The sequence below is a fragment of the Hemiscyllium ocellatum genome, chromosome 34, assembly GCF_020745735.1.
Source record: "Hemiscyllium ocellatum isolate sHemOce1 chromosome 34, sHemOce1.pat.X.cur, whole genome shotgun sequence".
Lineage (NCBI taxonomy): Eukaryota > Metazoa > Chordata > Chondrichthyes > Orectolobiformes > Hemiscylliidae > Hemiscyllium > Hemiscyllium ocellatum.
Window position 1 is genome coordinate 42,362,606 of NC_083434.1, and position 16,778 is coordinate 42,379,383.

The 16,778-nt window shown below is 40.6% G+C and overlaps 1 protein-coding gene across 3 annotated transcripts in view; it reads left to right on the top strand.

The window, feature by feature from the left end:
- drosha (drosha ribonuclease III) overlaps nucleotides 1-16,778 on the top strand; it is a 165,174-nt gene that overhangs the window by 122,646 nt on the left and 25,750 nt on the right. For all 3 annotated transcript variants that reach the window (XM_060849942.1, XM_060849944.1, XM_060849945.1), the window contains exons 27-30: nucleotides 424-565; nucleotides 1,306-1,388; nucleotides 3,288-3,391; nucleotides 11,459-11,551. In XM_060849942.1, the coding sequence (XP_060705925.1) occupies nucleotides 424-565; nucleotides 1,306-1,388; nucleotides 3,288-3,391; nucleotides 11,459-11,551 (422 nt within the window). The remainder of the gene's footprint in view (nucleotides 1-423; nucleotides 566-1,305; nucleotides 1,389-3,287; nucleotides 3,392-11,458; nucleotides 11,552-16,778) is intronic.

Genomic DNA, 16,778 nt, shown 5'->3' on the forward strand with positions numbered 1-16,778 from the left:
GTCCCGACGAAGGGCTTTTGCCTGAAACGTCCATTCTCCTGTTCCTCGGATGCTGCCTGACCTGCTGTGTTTTTCCAGCACCACATTTGACAGCTGTGGTGGAGACAATTCATCCCAAAGTGGCTGTGCTAACACTCTGGAACAACCCATTCAGTCCCACTAATCTGCTCTGTCCTCAATACTCTGCAAGTACCCAGTACAGCATGTAGAAGGTCCAGTGATGTTTGGAAAGGTCAATGACATCCTGCAGCATTTCAAGGAGGAGGTTCAACACCACCTCACAAGGAATTGAGAATTGTCAATAAATATCAGCTTTGCCAGCAATGCTCACATTCCATGAAACAATACAAGAGAACAATTGATCAGAGCAGTAATAACAGTTTGAAGGAAGGTTTGATCTTTGTGATTTTTTCGTTTTTGTAGCTTTTGCGAAGTTCCCTGGTCAATAATCGTACTCAAGCCAAAGTGGCAGAAGAGCTGGGCATGCAGGACTTTGCCATCACAAATGATAAAACCAAGCGACCTGTGGCTCTACGTACCAAAACTCTTGCTGACCTTTTAGAATGTGAGTGCATGCTCCCCTGTTGTGTAACACTTTGTCCAATAAAGCGTTTGAATGACCATCTAAATCAGGAGTAGGTCACTCGGTCCCTTGAGCTAGTTCTGCTATTCAGTAAGGTCATGGCTGATTTGATTGCTCTGCATTCCTGACTAAGCCTAATAATCTTTCAACCACTTGCTTATCAAGAATCCATCTGCTTCTGCCTTAAAAATATTTAAAGACACTACTTTCACTTCCTTTTTAAGAAGATTGTTTCGAAGACTCATACCATCTGTATTGACAGAGCAGAGGTGTTCAGCAAAGTGGTTGCCCAGTCTGTGTTTTGTCTCCCCAGTATAGAGGAGACCACATTGTGAGTAGTGAATACAATAGATAAGATTGAATTAATGAAGTACAGATAAAGCGCTGCTTCACCTGGAAAGTATGTCTGGAATCTTGAATTGTGCGGAGGGAGGTGTTTTATCTTTTGCAATTGCACGGGAAGGTGTCGAGGGACAATGGGACATGTTGGGAGTGGAAGAGGAGTGGACCATGATGTCCAGCAGGGAACAGCCCCTTCAGAATGCTGACAAAGGAGGGGAGGGGAATAAGTGTCTAGTAGTGGCATCGTGCTACATGTTTGTGTTGTAATTTTGTATTTACTTTTTAAATGCAGCGTACTAGATAGTTGAGGTTAACTTAATTATTTGAACGAACAGAATGACTATATATCATTAATTAAGTATAATTTTGTTTTTCTTTAGCATTCATAGCTGCACTTTACATTGACCAGGATTTGGACTATGTTCGTACTTTCATGAATGTATGCTTCTTCCCACGATTGAAGGTCAGTGGATACAACTTCGGTCACTTCAATGTAAAATCATTCATCAAGAGTCTGCACTTTAGACCCATCACTGATCCAGGTTCAAATTGTACTGTCTGTTGTACTCATAGATTTTTTTTAAACTCCAGTTTCTGCAAAGACAGTTGCAAATAAAATCTTCCATGCGCCAGTGCAACGGGTTAGTGTTTTTGAATGTGACTTTTCTTTCAAATATTTGCATTATTTTTCCTTGACATGTTAAAGAATGGTAACTTTGTGCAGTTTGGTTACAGGAATGCTGTCACTCAGAGGAAAAAATGACTTGTTCAAACAGTACTGAGGAGAAAGTGAGGTCTGCAGATGCTGGAGATCAGAGCTGAAAGTGTGTTGCTGGAAAAGCTGAAGAAGGGCTTATGCCCGAAATGTCGAATCTCCTGCTCCTTGGATGCTGCCTGACCTGCTGCGCTTTTCCAGCAGCACATTTTCAGCTCAAACAGTACTGAGCCCACTTCCTATGATTTGAAGTTACCTGGTTTTAAAATGTGATAGTGAACAGCTTAGCAAGTTACATTGATGGATCAATTTCTGAGTAAACTAAAAGTTTTTAATTCTTTGAATGCCTGCCTTTTAGTGCTCTTGCACCTGATAAAGTTCAATTTGAAGAGCCTCATCAAAAAAAACCATAAGATTGGCAATAGCAGAATTTCCAACAGTGCTGACTTTGACCTGAGATTCTGAATGAAGGCCTGACTTCTGGCACAATGACCCACATCTTCCAGTCTCCAGGTTGGCTGAGATATGGGCATAGGTTGGCAGTTGTGAGTTCGCACACTGCAGAAGTCCTGATGTGTGGACCTAGATTGGAATTGCCTGGGAAGTTTAAACTCCGATGGGGAACTCTCTGCTGAATGGACAGATTCTGACCCTGAACTCGGTATAGGCTCGAGATAGATGTGTAGGAATTATCTATGTTGTTACCACTGGGATTGAGAGACTGTGTTTAAAACTTGGTCTAACAGCTGAGGAACCCTACAACCAATGACCTCTCCCCGGACTACCACACTCCCTCTCTTCTCGACCTGCCCTGTCTATCACACTCGCTCCCTTCTCCTTGATCTGCCCTGACTACCACACTCCCTCCCTTCTCCTCGATCTGCCCTGACTACCTCCACAACACCATTTGAAAACCGCACCAAACCAACCCTGTCTAACAGTTACCTCTCAATCAACATAAAAAAAAAATCAAAGTAAGAAACTGAAATACTGCTGATGCTAGAAACCTGAAACAGGCAGAGAATGCTGAATAAACTTCGAGGCCGTGGTACAGCATCTCTGGAGAATGAAACTGTTAATATTTCGAGTTCAAATATGACTGAAGAAGAGTCGTATCAGACTTGAAGCATTAATTCTGCTTTTCTCTCCACAAATGCTGCCATGTCTGCTAAGATTCATCAGCATTCTCTGTTTGTTTCAAAAAAGGGAGCCATCTAGTCATTAATTATATACATGGGAGCTTGTGTGTAATTGGCTGCTGTATTTCTTGCTTTACAGCAGTGTCTACACTTCAGAAATACTTCCCAGGTTTTAAAATCTTTTTGGATGCTATGAGATTATGGAAGGCACTGTATAAGACATAAGTTCATTTTAAATTTGTCTTTGTATCCTTGGCCTTTTTATTTTTGTTTAGTGTTCCTTGTGCCTGTGTTCACAGATAGGGGTAGGTGAAATTTGTATAAAATCAATGGCAGGCTGAGATGTGCTTATAGCACTGCACTGATACCAACGAAATGTAAAAGCAGAAGTGTACAATGCACAAAGGTTAAGACTTAACTGAAGTGATTATATGTGCTGAATCGGTAGTTTAGTCAAATGCCACGCACAGACTTTAATTGTTACTTTTTCTCTTTCATATTGGAGCAGGAGTTTATCCTGAACCAAGATTGGAATGACCCTAAATCTCAGCTTCAACAGTGCTGCCTGACTCTTCGGACAGAAGGCAAAGAGCCAGACATCCCTTTGTACAAGTGAGTTCACGTGGTGCAAATAAATTTTGTTTTCCTTTGTTGCATGATATTCATTGACTAGAAGCTTGGGAGTTTTATCTTCTATGCACATTGTGGATCATTGACATTGTTTCCTTTCTCTTCAATCTTCTATGTTTAAAGGGTTTAAAATGATGGCTGTATCTACATTGATATTCAATTACTTGTGACTGGAACCTTTTTGAGCAGTCATTTTACTGTGACATTCTTTGATAATATTAGAATAAATAACCTTTATGGGGTGTATGAGGAGAAAGTGAGGACTGCAGATGCTGGAGGTCAGAGTCGAAAGTGTTGCACTGGAAAAGCACAGCAAGTTAGGCAGCATCCGAGGAACAGGAGAGTTGATGTTTCAGGCATAAGCCTTTCATCAGTAATGTGATCATTCCTGATGAAGGGCTTATGCCCGAGACGTTGACTGTCCTGTCGGATGCTGCCTGACTTGCTGTACTTTTCCAGCGCCAGACTTTATAACTTTATGGGTTGTGTTTTTTTCTCGTCAGTTTTACTGCAAGAAAATATGATTACAAAGTATAATACTGACTGAAATGCGCAATCAAAATTGTTTGCCAGTATTTAATGCAGTTTTTAGAATACCTGTTTGCTGAATGTGAGTTAACAGGCAGGAATGAAGCAATGTTTTGTTTTGTTTTCCCTCATTAATGTCTCACTGGGATCATTGCCGGGGAAATCAATGTGCTCCACAGTGGGAAAGTCCGATCAAGAGTTCATATTTTTCTTGAAGCCAAGTTGATATTGTACAAGTAAACAAAAGAAATGAAAGTAAAATGCTGTGGGTGCTAAATATCTAAAACAAAAAGAAAACGCTGAATAAACTCAGCAGATCTGGCAGCGTCTGTGAAGCAAGAAACAAAATAAATGATTTTTAACATCTTTGCAGTACAACATGAGAATTGAAAATGCCACCAATTTTGTTTTTCTTTGTTTGATGGACAAATGGTTTGTCAAACCACGTGGGAAAAAAGCAAAGAACTGCAGATGCTGGAAATCTGAAACAAAAACAGAAATTACTGGCGAAACTCCATAGGTCTCGCAGCATCTGTGGAGAGAAAGCAGAGTCAACGTTTCGGACCTGGTGACTGATGCTGCCAGACCTCCTGAGCTTCTCCAGTAATTTGTTTTTATTTGGAATTTTGAAATATCGGCTTAGGAGACAACTTTAAATTTTCCTGCTTCCATGACATTGAGATAAGCAAAAATAAAATAAAACTCTTGCAACCCTTATCCTAATTTGTGGTAACCCACATAACCCCTGTTGATTAAACTAGTTTAGCTCAGTGTCCAGAAATATATCGTTCTAAAATATAATTCAGCCAGGGCCTTGGCCTTTCCTTGGAACCACCACAGGCCACCTCTTATCCAAGAATTCCAAGCTCTTCAAATTTGGCCTCTTGCACTTTTCTGATTGTAATTTCTCCATCATCAGCGGCTCTGTTTCTGAGGTTTTAATCTCTGGAATTTCCTCTATAAACCTTGTCTTAAGAGATTTTAACCTCCTTAAAGCCTAGGAACGTATAGTACAGCACAGGAACAGACCCATCAGCTCACCAAGTGTGTGCCAACCATGATGCCATTCTAAACTAACCCCATCAGCCTGCTTATGGTCCACATCCCTCTATTCCCTGCTTAAACATGTGTCTGTCTAAGTACCTCTTAAAAGTTGCTATAGTATTTCCTTCCCCTGGCAGCATAGTCCAAGCACCTATCTTCATCAGTGTAAACAAAATAAAAATGTTCCTTGCACCTCCCCTTTAAACTTTCTCCCTCTGACCTTAAACCAATACCCCCTGGTATTTGACACTTCCACCCTGGAAAAGAGACTGACAATCCACTCTCTCCATGCCTCTCATAATTTTATTTTGTTCAGATAAAGTTTTTGCATCCCTGCCCTAACATCCTCTGCTCTGACTGTCACATTGTTTGATATGTTCTTGTTTGTTTACTACATCATATCCATGTGATACATGCACATAAGGGCAATCTATAAATGCTCAGTAGCAGCAGTGTACCATCTACAAGACACACTGCAGTAACTCACTAATGCTTCCAAAACCCATGAACTCTACCTTCTTTGAAGACATAGGATGTAGACACAAGGGAATGATATAATCTCCAAGTCCCCCTCCAAACCACTCACCATCCTGAATTGTAAATATAACACAGTTCTTTCAGTGTTACAGGATCGGAATCCTGCAACCACTTCCCTATTAGCACTGTCAGTGTCTTTACACCTTCCGGACTGTACTGATTTTAGAAAGCAGTTTGCCAGCAGCTTCTGCAGGGCAATTAGGAATCGGTAACACATGCTAGCCCAGCAAGCAATACCCACTTCCTATGAGTGAATAAAACAAAAAATGCTAATAAAGCAGAAAAGTGGTATTGATGTCAGTGGTCAGCCATGATCTAATTGAATGATGGCGTAGACCCAATAGCCTACTCTTGTTCCTAAGTCAGGTTTGTGAGTGAAACAGAAGGGGGTATGTAGCTGCTGGTATTGCTGCCCTATATGCTGTCCTTGTTATAATAGAATATAGAGGTTAGTGGTTTGGAAATTGGTGAGGTAGTTTTCGTGAGATGCTGCAGTGCTCATTGTACATGTCCATATTGCTGCTGCTTTGCTTTGGTGATGAAGGCAGTAAATGTTTAAGGTCGTGGTTGGGATACTCCTCAAGCAGGATGGTTTGTTCTGAATGGTGTCAAACCTCTTTAGATTTGTTGGAGCTGCCGGTGAGTAAGGAGAATTCAATTACATTCTTGACCTGTGCCTGTGGATAGGCTTTGGGGAGTCGGGAGATGAATTGTTCAGAATAAAATCCTCAGTTTTTGACCTGATCTTGTATACATAGCATTTATTTGGCTAATCCAGTTCAGTTTTTGGTCAATGATTTAAGACGTTGATAGTGAGAGTTTTTATAATGGTAATGCCAAAGGGTGGCGGTGAGGTTCTCTCTTTTTGTAGATGGTCATTACCTGGCACTTGTTTAATGTGAATAGAAGCGTTGCTCGCCACTTCTCAGCTCCAAGCTGGGTATTATCCAGGTCTTGCTATCCGTATTCACAAGGTTGCCTCAGTATCTGAGGAGTTGCAAATGTTGCTGAACGTTGTGCAGTCATCAGTGAGCATCCCCATTTCTTACCTTAGGTCATTGGTGAAGCAGCTGAAATTGGTTGGGCCTGGGCACTACTCTGAGGATTTTGTGCAGTGCTTGTCTGTGACTGAGATGATTGGCATCCAACGATGTAAACCTTCTTTATTTTGTGCTAGATATGACTCCATCCAATGGGGAGTCTTGCCCTGATTTTTATTGATTTAAGTTTTGCAAAGACTCCACACTCTGTCAAACACTGTCTTTATATTAAGGGCAGGCATTTTCTCCACACCTCTTGAACTAAGCTGTTTTGTCCCTGTTTCAATTAAGCCTTTTGTAATATAGAGTTGTAAGGATGTGCTAAGATTAATGTTTAGGAGCACATTTAGCACCAACTGATATGATGTGACAGGGAGTTGGGTAAGGCACGGGTTTGGAGCTTGAAGGAGCAAGACACAATATCAAAAGTCTCTCCCATAGTGTCAACACTGATGCCAGTCATACGAATGTTATTTGTGTTGAGAGCGTGTTGCTGGAAAAGCACAGCAGGTCAGACAGCATCCGAGGAGCAGGAAAATGGATATTTCAGGCCGGAGCCTTTCATCAGGAACTTTTATGTTATTTGTACCTGCTTGGGATTATGCAATAATCTACATTTTATTTAAGATGAACATCTTCTAGTTTGACTGACCATAACTTGACCAATTGGATCCTTTAGATCTCTATACCCCAGCAAGGAATGTTGACCAGGATAATAGGAGAGCTTCTTATTTACCCATTTTCGGATGTTGCCATTGTATTTTATTGATCGATTGGATTTCCCAGACCCCAAAGCTAATAACAGTCCTGAAGTACAAACTTGTTGAAGTCCCCTTGTTGATCTTGAATCCACAAACTCTTGACTTTAGAGTTGAAAATTTGCTAAACTGACATTTGATGTTGAATTTGTGTGATTCCCTCATGAACAAAGGAATATGTCCCCAAAGTGCCAGACAAACTCTAAAATACCATCTGTGTGCCAGCATTTTGATTTGCTTCTGTTGTTGTCTTTAATGATGCCAAAACCCCTTCTCACAAGTGCCACGTTTCAAATCTGCCCTTTTGGGTTCTGTAAAGTTATAAATCGATTGAAGAATGGGCACTTTCTTCATTGATGGGGAAATCCAGCCCTTTAATTTTTGCTGTATACTTGGTTCTCATGTGTATGTGCTTTTCTGTCAGTCTTAATGTCCAGCTAAATATTTCAGGCTTTCAAATAATACGTTCTTTTTTTCTCTATCTATTTGTTCTTTGGCGTAATGACCATGGGATGAGATCATTCAAATGCTTAAACTGTTGTAATTAAACTGTGGTTAGCATTTAAATGCCCATTCCACTTAACTTTTAGAATACCTTGAAACGTTAGTGACCTGGTGTGATGATTATCGAGTACAAAGGGAGGTCAGACAACAGGTAGATTTTTCAGATAGCAATATTTATATATTATTGTATTGTTATATATTGTTGTCCACTTGTGACACTTATGCTGGAGATTGATTATATTCAGAATGGTGTGATGCAAGTTGTGTGGTTTTATGTTTTACATATATTTACCAATCTAATTTGTTCTAAAATTTGGATTTTTAACTAGTTGCGCGTGTGTGTGTGTGTGGGGGGGCTGTAATTAATACTTAACATGTCAGTCTTTCTGAAGCCATGATTTTTAAACTGATGTGTGTGAGACAATAGCTCTTGGATATCAGGGGAATTTGTTTGCATTGGGAGTTTTATAATCAAAGAGAGTAAACGTTAAGAGTCATTAACTTTCCTTTAGAACTTATAATCCCTACACTGTGGAAGCAGGGCAGTCAACCCATCAAGTCCACACCGACCCTCTGAAGTGCATCCTTCCCAGACCCTAGCTGATCCCTATAGCCCTGCATTTCCAATGGCTATCCCACCTAACCTTTGGACTGTGAGAGGGGACTGGACCATCCAGAGGAAACCCATACAGACACAGGGAGAAAGTCAGCCAAGGGTGGAATCAAACCCAGGTCCCTGGCGCTGTAAGACAGCAGTGCTAACCACTGAGCCACCATGTTGCCTGTGTTAGTATTTCATGTGACCATTCAATTGAACAACAAATATATTTACATTGAGGTAAGATGGTTTAGAAGAATCCAGAATTTTCTTTTTTGTTTTTACTTGGGATTAAGAACTCACAGGTTGGAAAGCTTGTGGTTTTATTTCAGGGAAATAAGTTTCTCTGTGTAAAGACTATTTCTTTTTAATTTCTATATATTTGACTGTAGATGGACATGGGGAAAGGACTGATTGAAAAACCAAGGATTGTGGAAGGAATTGCTGCACGTTTAAAACAAGTTTCTGAAACTCATTGGAAGTTATGTTTGCACTGCTGCTTTGTTCAAGCAGCAGGGGAGTTGAGCTGGCACTAGGCAGTATATTGAAAGTGTGATGCTGAAAAAGTGCAGCAGGTCAGGCAGCATCTGAGGAGAAGGCGAGTTGAAATTTCGGGCATAAGCCGTTCATCATTCCTGATGAAGGGCTTATTCCTGGAACGTTGATTTTCCTGCTCCTCTGATCCAGCACCACCCTTTTCGACTCTGACTTCTCCAGCATCTGCAGTCCACACTTTCTACTCGGGGGTACATACAAAATGAGGTTCAACTGGTAACAGGTTGCTGATTGTTCTGTGAAGCTGAGACTAGTTGTGGATGTTAAAGACCATCGGCCTGACAACGACTATCTGAAATATTGGTTCCTTGGTAGCTGAACAGCTTGTGAGTATGAATGATAATGATAGAAGCCTTTCGACTGCTTTTAAAAAAAAGTCAGTTGGTGTGTCTCTTTCTCTATCCAATTAAAAATTACCAACCTGTTGCTTTTAACCAATAATTCAGCGATATTGTAGTTTGTGAAGTAGTTGCTCTGTGCCACATGGGGAAAGAACTAAAGGAGTTGGGAAACCAAAAGTATGCCTCCATCAAATGTGAAGGACTGGTACCATTGAACTACATCCCCAATGTTTTTTCCTCACCACTCAACACCAATTTTTTTTGTCTGTCTATATATATTCAAGGAGTTTCGAAGAGGTTAGAGTTCTAATGCATTGAGCTGTTTAGTTACAGTTTATAGTTGTTTACCTGTGGTTAGAATATATTTATTTGTAATACATGTTTGTTGTTGAGTAGAGAAACCTATTTGGTGGTTTCCGTTAACCTGGATCCGTCTCAAAGATGAAATGAGGACTTTGCGAACTTTGATAGAATCTTTAACTTTCGTGATGATCTTGGGAACAGCAGCCTTCAGTTTCCAATGGGTTACTCCAGCGAGATGTGAGACTAGAGAAAGGACTTATTTCAGAACAGTGAGGAAATAGGCTAAAAGGAAACAAAATGCTGGAGAAACTCAGCAGGTCAGGCAGTATTTGTGGAGAGGGAAACAGAGTTAACATTTCAGGTCCTGTATGACTCCTCTTCAGAACTATCTTACTGTAAGGATTTTAGTTGGAAAATTCTGAATCCAAAGTGTTTGGTCAGCAAACTAGGTTACTTGTAGCTAAGAAAGTTTAAGCTCTGTTGTATGTCTGATAAAGGAAAAAGCTGTCAAACTCTTCAGACTGAGAATTGTAAGAGAAGCAGTTATGTCCAACCTATAAGTGTGAAAGAGAAGGGAATTTTCTCTCTGGTGTTAGAGTACTGTAAAGGTCTATGTTGGGAATAGATGGGATTTTATTTTACCACGGATTTCAAAATTTTTCAAATGGTGTTATTTGTAAATAGCTTGGTTTGCTACATTTTTCACTAAATTTCCTTTTTGTGCTGAATATCTATTTTATTGTTAAAACCAAATCTGCAGCATTGCATGCCTGCATTTCAGTGAAAGACAACCTCATTACATGAAGAAAAAAGATATGCCAAGCCAAATTTCTGGGTCTGACTTAGACTGATAGAGATGTACAGCTCGGAAACAGACCCTTCGGTCCAACTCGTCCATACCGACCAGTTATCCTAACCTAATCTAGTCCCATTTGCCAGCCAATGGCCCATATCCCTCTAAACCCTTCCTATTCATATACCCATCCAGATGGCCCTTTAAATGCTACAATTATACCAGCCTCCACCAATTCCTCTGGCAGCTCATTCCATACACGCACCACCCTCTGTGTGAAACATCAGCTGACAAAACAACATTACGTCAAATTGTTATTTCAAATAGGAATATATTTGCACCACTACAGACAAACCAGATATCAAACATGACCTGATGAACGTTATTTTCCAAAGTCTGTATTTTCTATTTATGGGATGTGGGTGTTGTTAGCAGGTCCAGCCTTGATTGCCTATAACTGAGTGGGTTGCAAGACCATTTCAGGGGACAGTCAAAAGACAACCAAATTTCTGTAGGTCTAGAGTAACATTTGGGGAAGACCAGTTAAGAACAAAAGATCTCCCTTTCTGGAGGACACTATTGAACCAGATGAGTTTTTTTTAAACAATACATTGTGGTATGATAATTTGGTAGTTTCATGGCTGCTTTTATTGAGATGACTTTTTTTTAAAATTCCAGATTTAATTAATTAGTTGGATTCAAGTTCCCCAGCTGTCCTGAAGAACTGGGACTTTTTGAACTCCTGCCTCTGAATCCCAAAGAGGAGGCCTTTAGATTATTAGTCTAGTGACATAACCTGCATTATCTGTTAACATCTGTTAAAGTTAGATTTATGGCACTGGAGGGTTTAACTGTGTGAACATCTTCTTACCCTTCTGAGTGTTTGCTACAAATGAAAACATGCTTTGTTCATGCTGTGGGAATGAAAACTTTTAAAGTTGGTTTTGAACAAATGCAACAATACACTCAAAAAGCAATTTTCCCTGACCATTGATTGCTGACTGTATTTTAGATTGCAATGTGTTGAAACTCTGTTTTCCTTTATCAGGATTCTTCAGACAGTGGGACCATCCCATGCCAGGACATACACTGTGGCTGTATATTTCAAAGGAGAGAGGATTGGTTGTGGTACAGGTCCAAGGTACGATGGTCTTCCTGATTGTGGTGGCATTACTTTGAGAGTTATTTGTGCAGTGGTTCTTGATGACCTTTGCTGGCAAATAGGAAAGTGAGTAATCCCTGTAATATTCCAGAAAACAAGGATTGAACTGGAGGCCATGTTTGCTCAATCTCACATTTATTTACAGAGTTGAACATTACAAGCATGTATCAGACTCACTTGCACCCTGGTGTTAGTCTATAACTCCTTAAGTGAAACCCCTTGTTTGCCTACAATCTGCATATCATGAAGCACAGTTGATGTACAATTAACACCAATGTAATAAACTGCAAAATTGAAACTCAACTCGAAATGGGTTTACACACTTGCTAAATTATGAAATAGATACATGAGTAGCCCATTAGGCACCCCACGTTTGCTCAAACATTCAATAAAGTCCTAGCTGATTTGATATTGGCCTCAAATTCACATTCCCACCTACTTTCAGCACCCTTTGACTCCCATGTTAGTCAATAATCTATCAATTTCTGCCTTTAAAGTAATCAATGACACCTGTCTTCCCTGGTGCTTAGGGAACAAAGCTCAAAGACCTATGACCCTCTAGGGGGAAAAAAATAATATGTCCTCCTCTTAAATAGGACAACCTTTTTTTCCATTATTTCATGGGATATGGGCATTGCTACAGGGCTGCCATTTGTTTCATCCCTAGGTGGGCTGTAGGGCTGGGGTTACAAGTAAACCAGACCAGGTAAAGACGGCAGATTTCCTTCCCTAAAGGACGTTAGTGAACCAGTTTTTTTTATGGCAACCAACAGTGGTCACCATTAAACTAGCTTTTAATTCTGATTTTCTTGAATTTCAAGTTCTACCATCTGCCATAGTGAGATTCAAAACAGCATCCACAGCAAATTATCCTGAGTCTGTGGATTACTAATCCAATGACATTTTCCATTATGCCACATAATAGTATTATGTCCTTAATAGTGACCCCTAGTTCTAGTCATAGAGTCATACAGCATGGAAACAAATCCTTAGGGCAAACTAACCCATGCCAACCATGTTCCCAAACTAAACTGGTCTCACTTGTGTGCATTTGGCTCATAGCCCTCCAAACCTTGCCTGTTCATGAACTTATCCAAATGTCTTTTAATTGTTGTAATTACACCTGCGTCTATCACTTCCTCTGGCAGTTCATTCCACACTGGAACCACTGTTTGTGTAAAAACAAAAGTTACCCCACCGGTCTTTTCTAAAACTTGTTCCTCTCGCCTTAAAAATATGCTCCTAGTTTTGATCTCTCCCACCCTACAGGAAAAAACCCTTACTATTCACCATATCTGTGACCCTCATGAATTTTTTAAACCTCTAACAAGGAAACATCATCTCACATCCACCCTATCAAATCCTGTCAGGAGCTTTTTTTGTTTCCTGGATTTCCTCCCTAATGGCATTGTGGGTCTAACTGCACATGGACTGCAGCAGTTCAAAAGGGCAGCTCACCACTACTTCTGGCCAGCTAGTAACTCTCACAATAGAAGAAAAATATAAGATTGGAATGGAGGAGAATGAGAAACAGTTAGTGCTGAAGGGGTTAAATAAATTTGTTAGTTGAAAGTTCATTTATCGGTCCTGTTATAAAGGAAGTTAAATCCCAGAGGTCATTAGGGTTGCTCTCCCATTGAAGAGTGATGACGAGTCGTGGTTTAACCTAAAGTTCACCACACCTCAGGTGAAGGGAGAATTGAATCTGTGCTACTGTGTTGAAAACCAGCTGTCCAGCCAGCTGAGCTTACCAATCCTCCCCATATTCTCAAAGCAAACGGGAACCACGAATGTACGAAAGCAGATTAGAAATATGTAAAAGAGTTGCACTATCAGCAGGAGAGAGCTGGCCTTGGGTAATATACAATGCCTTTGAAAACCGCGGATATTGCGAGGCACCTAGTCAAACTGGTGGTGAATCTGTGGAGTTCTTTACCTAGATGCTGCCTTAAGCTGTTTGCACCATTGATCAAAGCTCACATAAAAGTAATGGCCACCAGGAGGTAAGGTTATAGGTTGACCAGGATTGCATCAGTATCATCCAGGGGAAGAAACCAGGAACTGGCGAACAAACCAAGACACAGCAGTTCTACCTTTTACAAGCCATTTCATTTTGATGCACTGTTTTAATTAATGGCAAGTTGGCCTATGACGTGCATTAATCCAAAGTGACTGGATTTACCTGGGATGGAGAAAAACACTTTTACAGTACAATAACAGAATCGACAGTGGAGCAGCTTTGAAACTTTCAACGAGTATTTAGCATGCAACAACCAATTATTGTGTTGATGTGGAATGACATTGCCTTTCTGTTGATGAAACCTGTGTATAACAAATATGGAGTTATTTCTGCCAAATGCATTTTAGCTAAGAATCGCCAGATCCCTTCAAGGAGGTAGTCTGTCATAGCCGCTGAGTTTAAACAGGCGACTGAATTTAACGAGCATTGCTGTCAGTTTCACAGTTCCCAAGCGGATCACTAGGCTTGATGGGAATGTTGTAAACTCTGTTTTCACCTTTTATTTTACTGTAATGCCATTGATTTGTCCTTGTGCTCTTCTTAACCATTAATCTTCCTGATGGGAATTAGCAATAACTCTGCTCCAGCAGCCCCGCTTTGGTCTGCACAGGTACCACTCCCAAAGCTGTAGCCATAATAAAACAGCATCTGCACAAATTAGTCTGACTTTAAGAATATTAAAATGTCTGGACAGCATGACAAATATCAGCATTTTGTTTTATACAGATCTGAACAGGACAAAAACATGCCTAAGCAACATTGAACATCTTAAATTGAATGTTTAATTACCCTTTATCATAACCCATTTGAAAGCTAATGATTGTAATCACCATTGTGGTAAAAATCATGCAGAGGTATTGCGCAGCATTAACAGAAAATAATTAACCATTGTGGGTGTAAGCAATTTCCTGTGTGATTTAACCTTTTCTTTGACATAAATTGTTGATTCTCAGCAGTGCTGTGTTAACCAGCAGGATGCTAGCTTTCATTAACTGCAGAACCTGTAAAAGGAGATTTATCTCTTGACTTCACTGTCAAAGATCTGGTCAGGTTTTGAATGTATCCTTTTTTTCTGGCAGAGAATGCATCTTTTGACAGTACAGGTGTCATGGTCACGGGAGACTTTTGTTGTTCAACCAGAGATTACCTGACTTGCTCAGCAGGTCTGGGGCATCTGTGGAACAAGAAACAGTCAACGTCTAGGGGTTGATGATCTTACTGGAGAAAGTTTTGAAGTTTTTGAGCAGGTGTAGACAGGCAGGGGGGAGAGAAGCTCTGAGATGGCGGAGAGATGAGACGACAACAGGATGGTGATGCAAAGTGAAAGGAGGTACGCTTTGGGACAAGTGAAGAAAGAAAAGGTGTGTATAGAAAAAATGTGAGTGGAAAAAGCAGAATCCCCGCCAACAATTGCTGTCAAGAATAAAAGGCAGAAGTTGTGATCTGTAATTTCTGAATGAATTTTGGAGATGCAAGACTGAAAATGGACTGCTGAGGTATCGTTACTTGGCCTTCTGTTTGGGCTTCATGAGAGCCACACAGCAGTTCAAGGTCAGTGAGAGTGATGTTCAGAATTATAATCAGGAGCATCTAGAGCCTTGTGATAATTCTTGTGGACTGAACAGAAATATTTTGCAAAGTGACCACCCCCATGTCCTGGGTGTTGAGGAGATCACAGCTTGAGAAAGAATGGAGTAAACCAACATTGAAAGAAGTACAAGTAATCATTGTTTCACCTGGAAGATGTGTTTGGGGCCATGGCCAGTAAGAAGGAATTAAAAGTTTCAGATTTCAAGCTTCTGCAGGTGTCTTTTTTTATTATTATTTCTATCTCTGTTCTGTTGTGTGGCATCACCATGCCAACAGAATAGATCTGGATCTTTCGAATTGAACTAGCAACTCAGGACTGATCGTCATGAGGCACTGTGAACCATCAGCAGCAGCAAAATGTACTCCAACTTAATCTACAACATTCCCCACACTACAATTTCAGTCAAGCCAAGTAATCAACTCTTGTTCAAAGAAGAATGCAGGAGGGTGTACCAGGGACAGCACCACTCATATCTAAAAATGGGGTGCTAGCCTGGTGAAGCTACCAAACAGGACTACTTGCATGCCAAACAACATAGGCAGAATTGATAGACAGCGAAGGAATCCCACAACCAACAGATAAAATGTAAACTCTGCATTCCTGCCATATCCAGTCATGGATACTGGTGGATAATTTTACCAATTCACTGGAGGAAGACGCTCCAAAAATATCCCCATCTCTAATTCTGGAAGACCCCAACAAGCAAGGGCAAAACATATGGATGAAGTATTTGCAACAGTCTTCAGCCAGAAGTACCAAGTGGCTGATCTTCCACACTGGCCTCTAACATCACAGCGCCAGTCTTCAATAAATTTGATTCACTCCATGTGATTAAGAATGGCTAAATGCAGTGGACACTACAAAGACGATGGAACCTGACAACATTCTGAAAGTGCTGAAGACATGTTCTTCAGACTTGACACAGCCTTAGCCAAGACTTCCAGTATAGCGACAACACTGGCATCTCCCCCTAAGATGTGGAAAATTGCCCACGTATGTCCTGCTTACAAAGAAAAAGGACAAATCCAAAGAATGCACTGCAGAAATTCACAAAGACTCCTTAGCAGTGCCTTCCAAAGCCATGACCACCTCCATCCAGAAAAACAAGTGCAGCAGGTGCATGAGAACAATACCCCTGCAAATTCCCCTCCAAGCCACTCGCCATCCTGACTTGGAAATGTATCACCATTCCATCATTGTCACTGGATCAAAATATCGGCATTCCCTCCCTAATGGCATTGATCTCCCTACAGCAGGTCGACTTTGGCGGTTCCAGAAGGCAGCTTGCCACCACCTTCTTATGGGCACCTAGGGACAGACAATAAATGCTGACCCTGCCAGCAACACCGACATCCCAAGAACAAATAAAAAAAAAGATTAATTCTGCCATATTTCATTGTGCAGAGAACTTTCTGGGGGGAAAAAGTCTGAATTTATTTTGGTATTTTGTGCAATCTGCCTGTAATACCTGTGACATTTTGGGAGTTTAATTCAATGTAAGAAAATTGATTAAATATCACTGCCGACCCACTACCTGCAGAACCATTGCTGGAAAATATTAAGAACGACATTTGAATCGTATTAATGTTTTATTT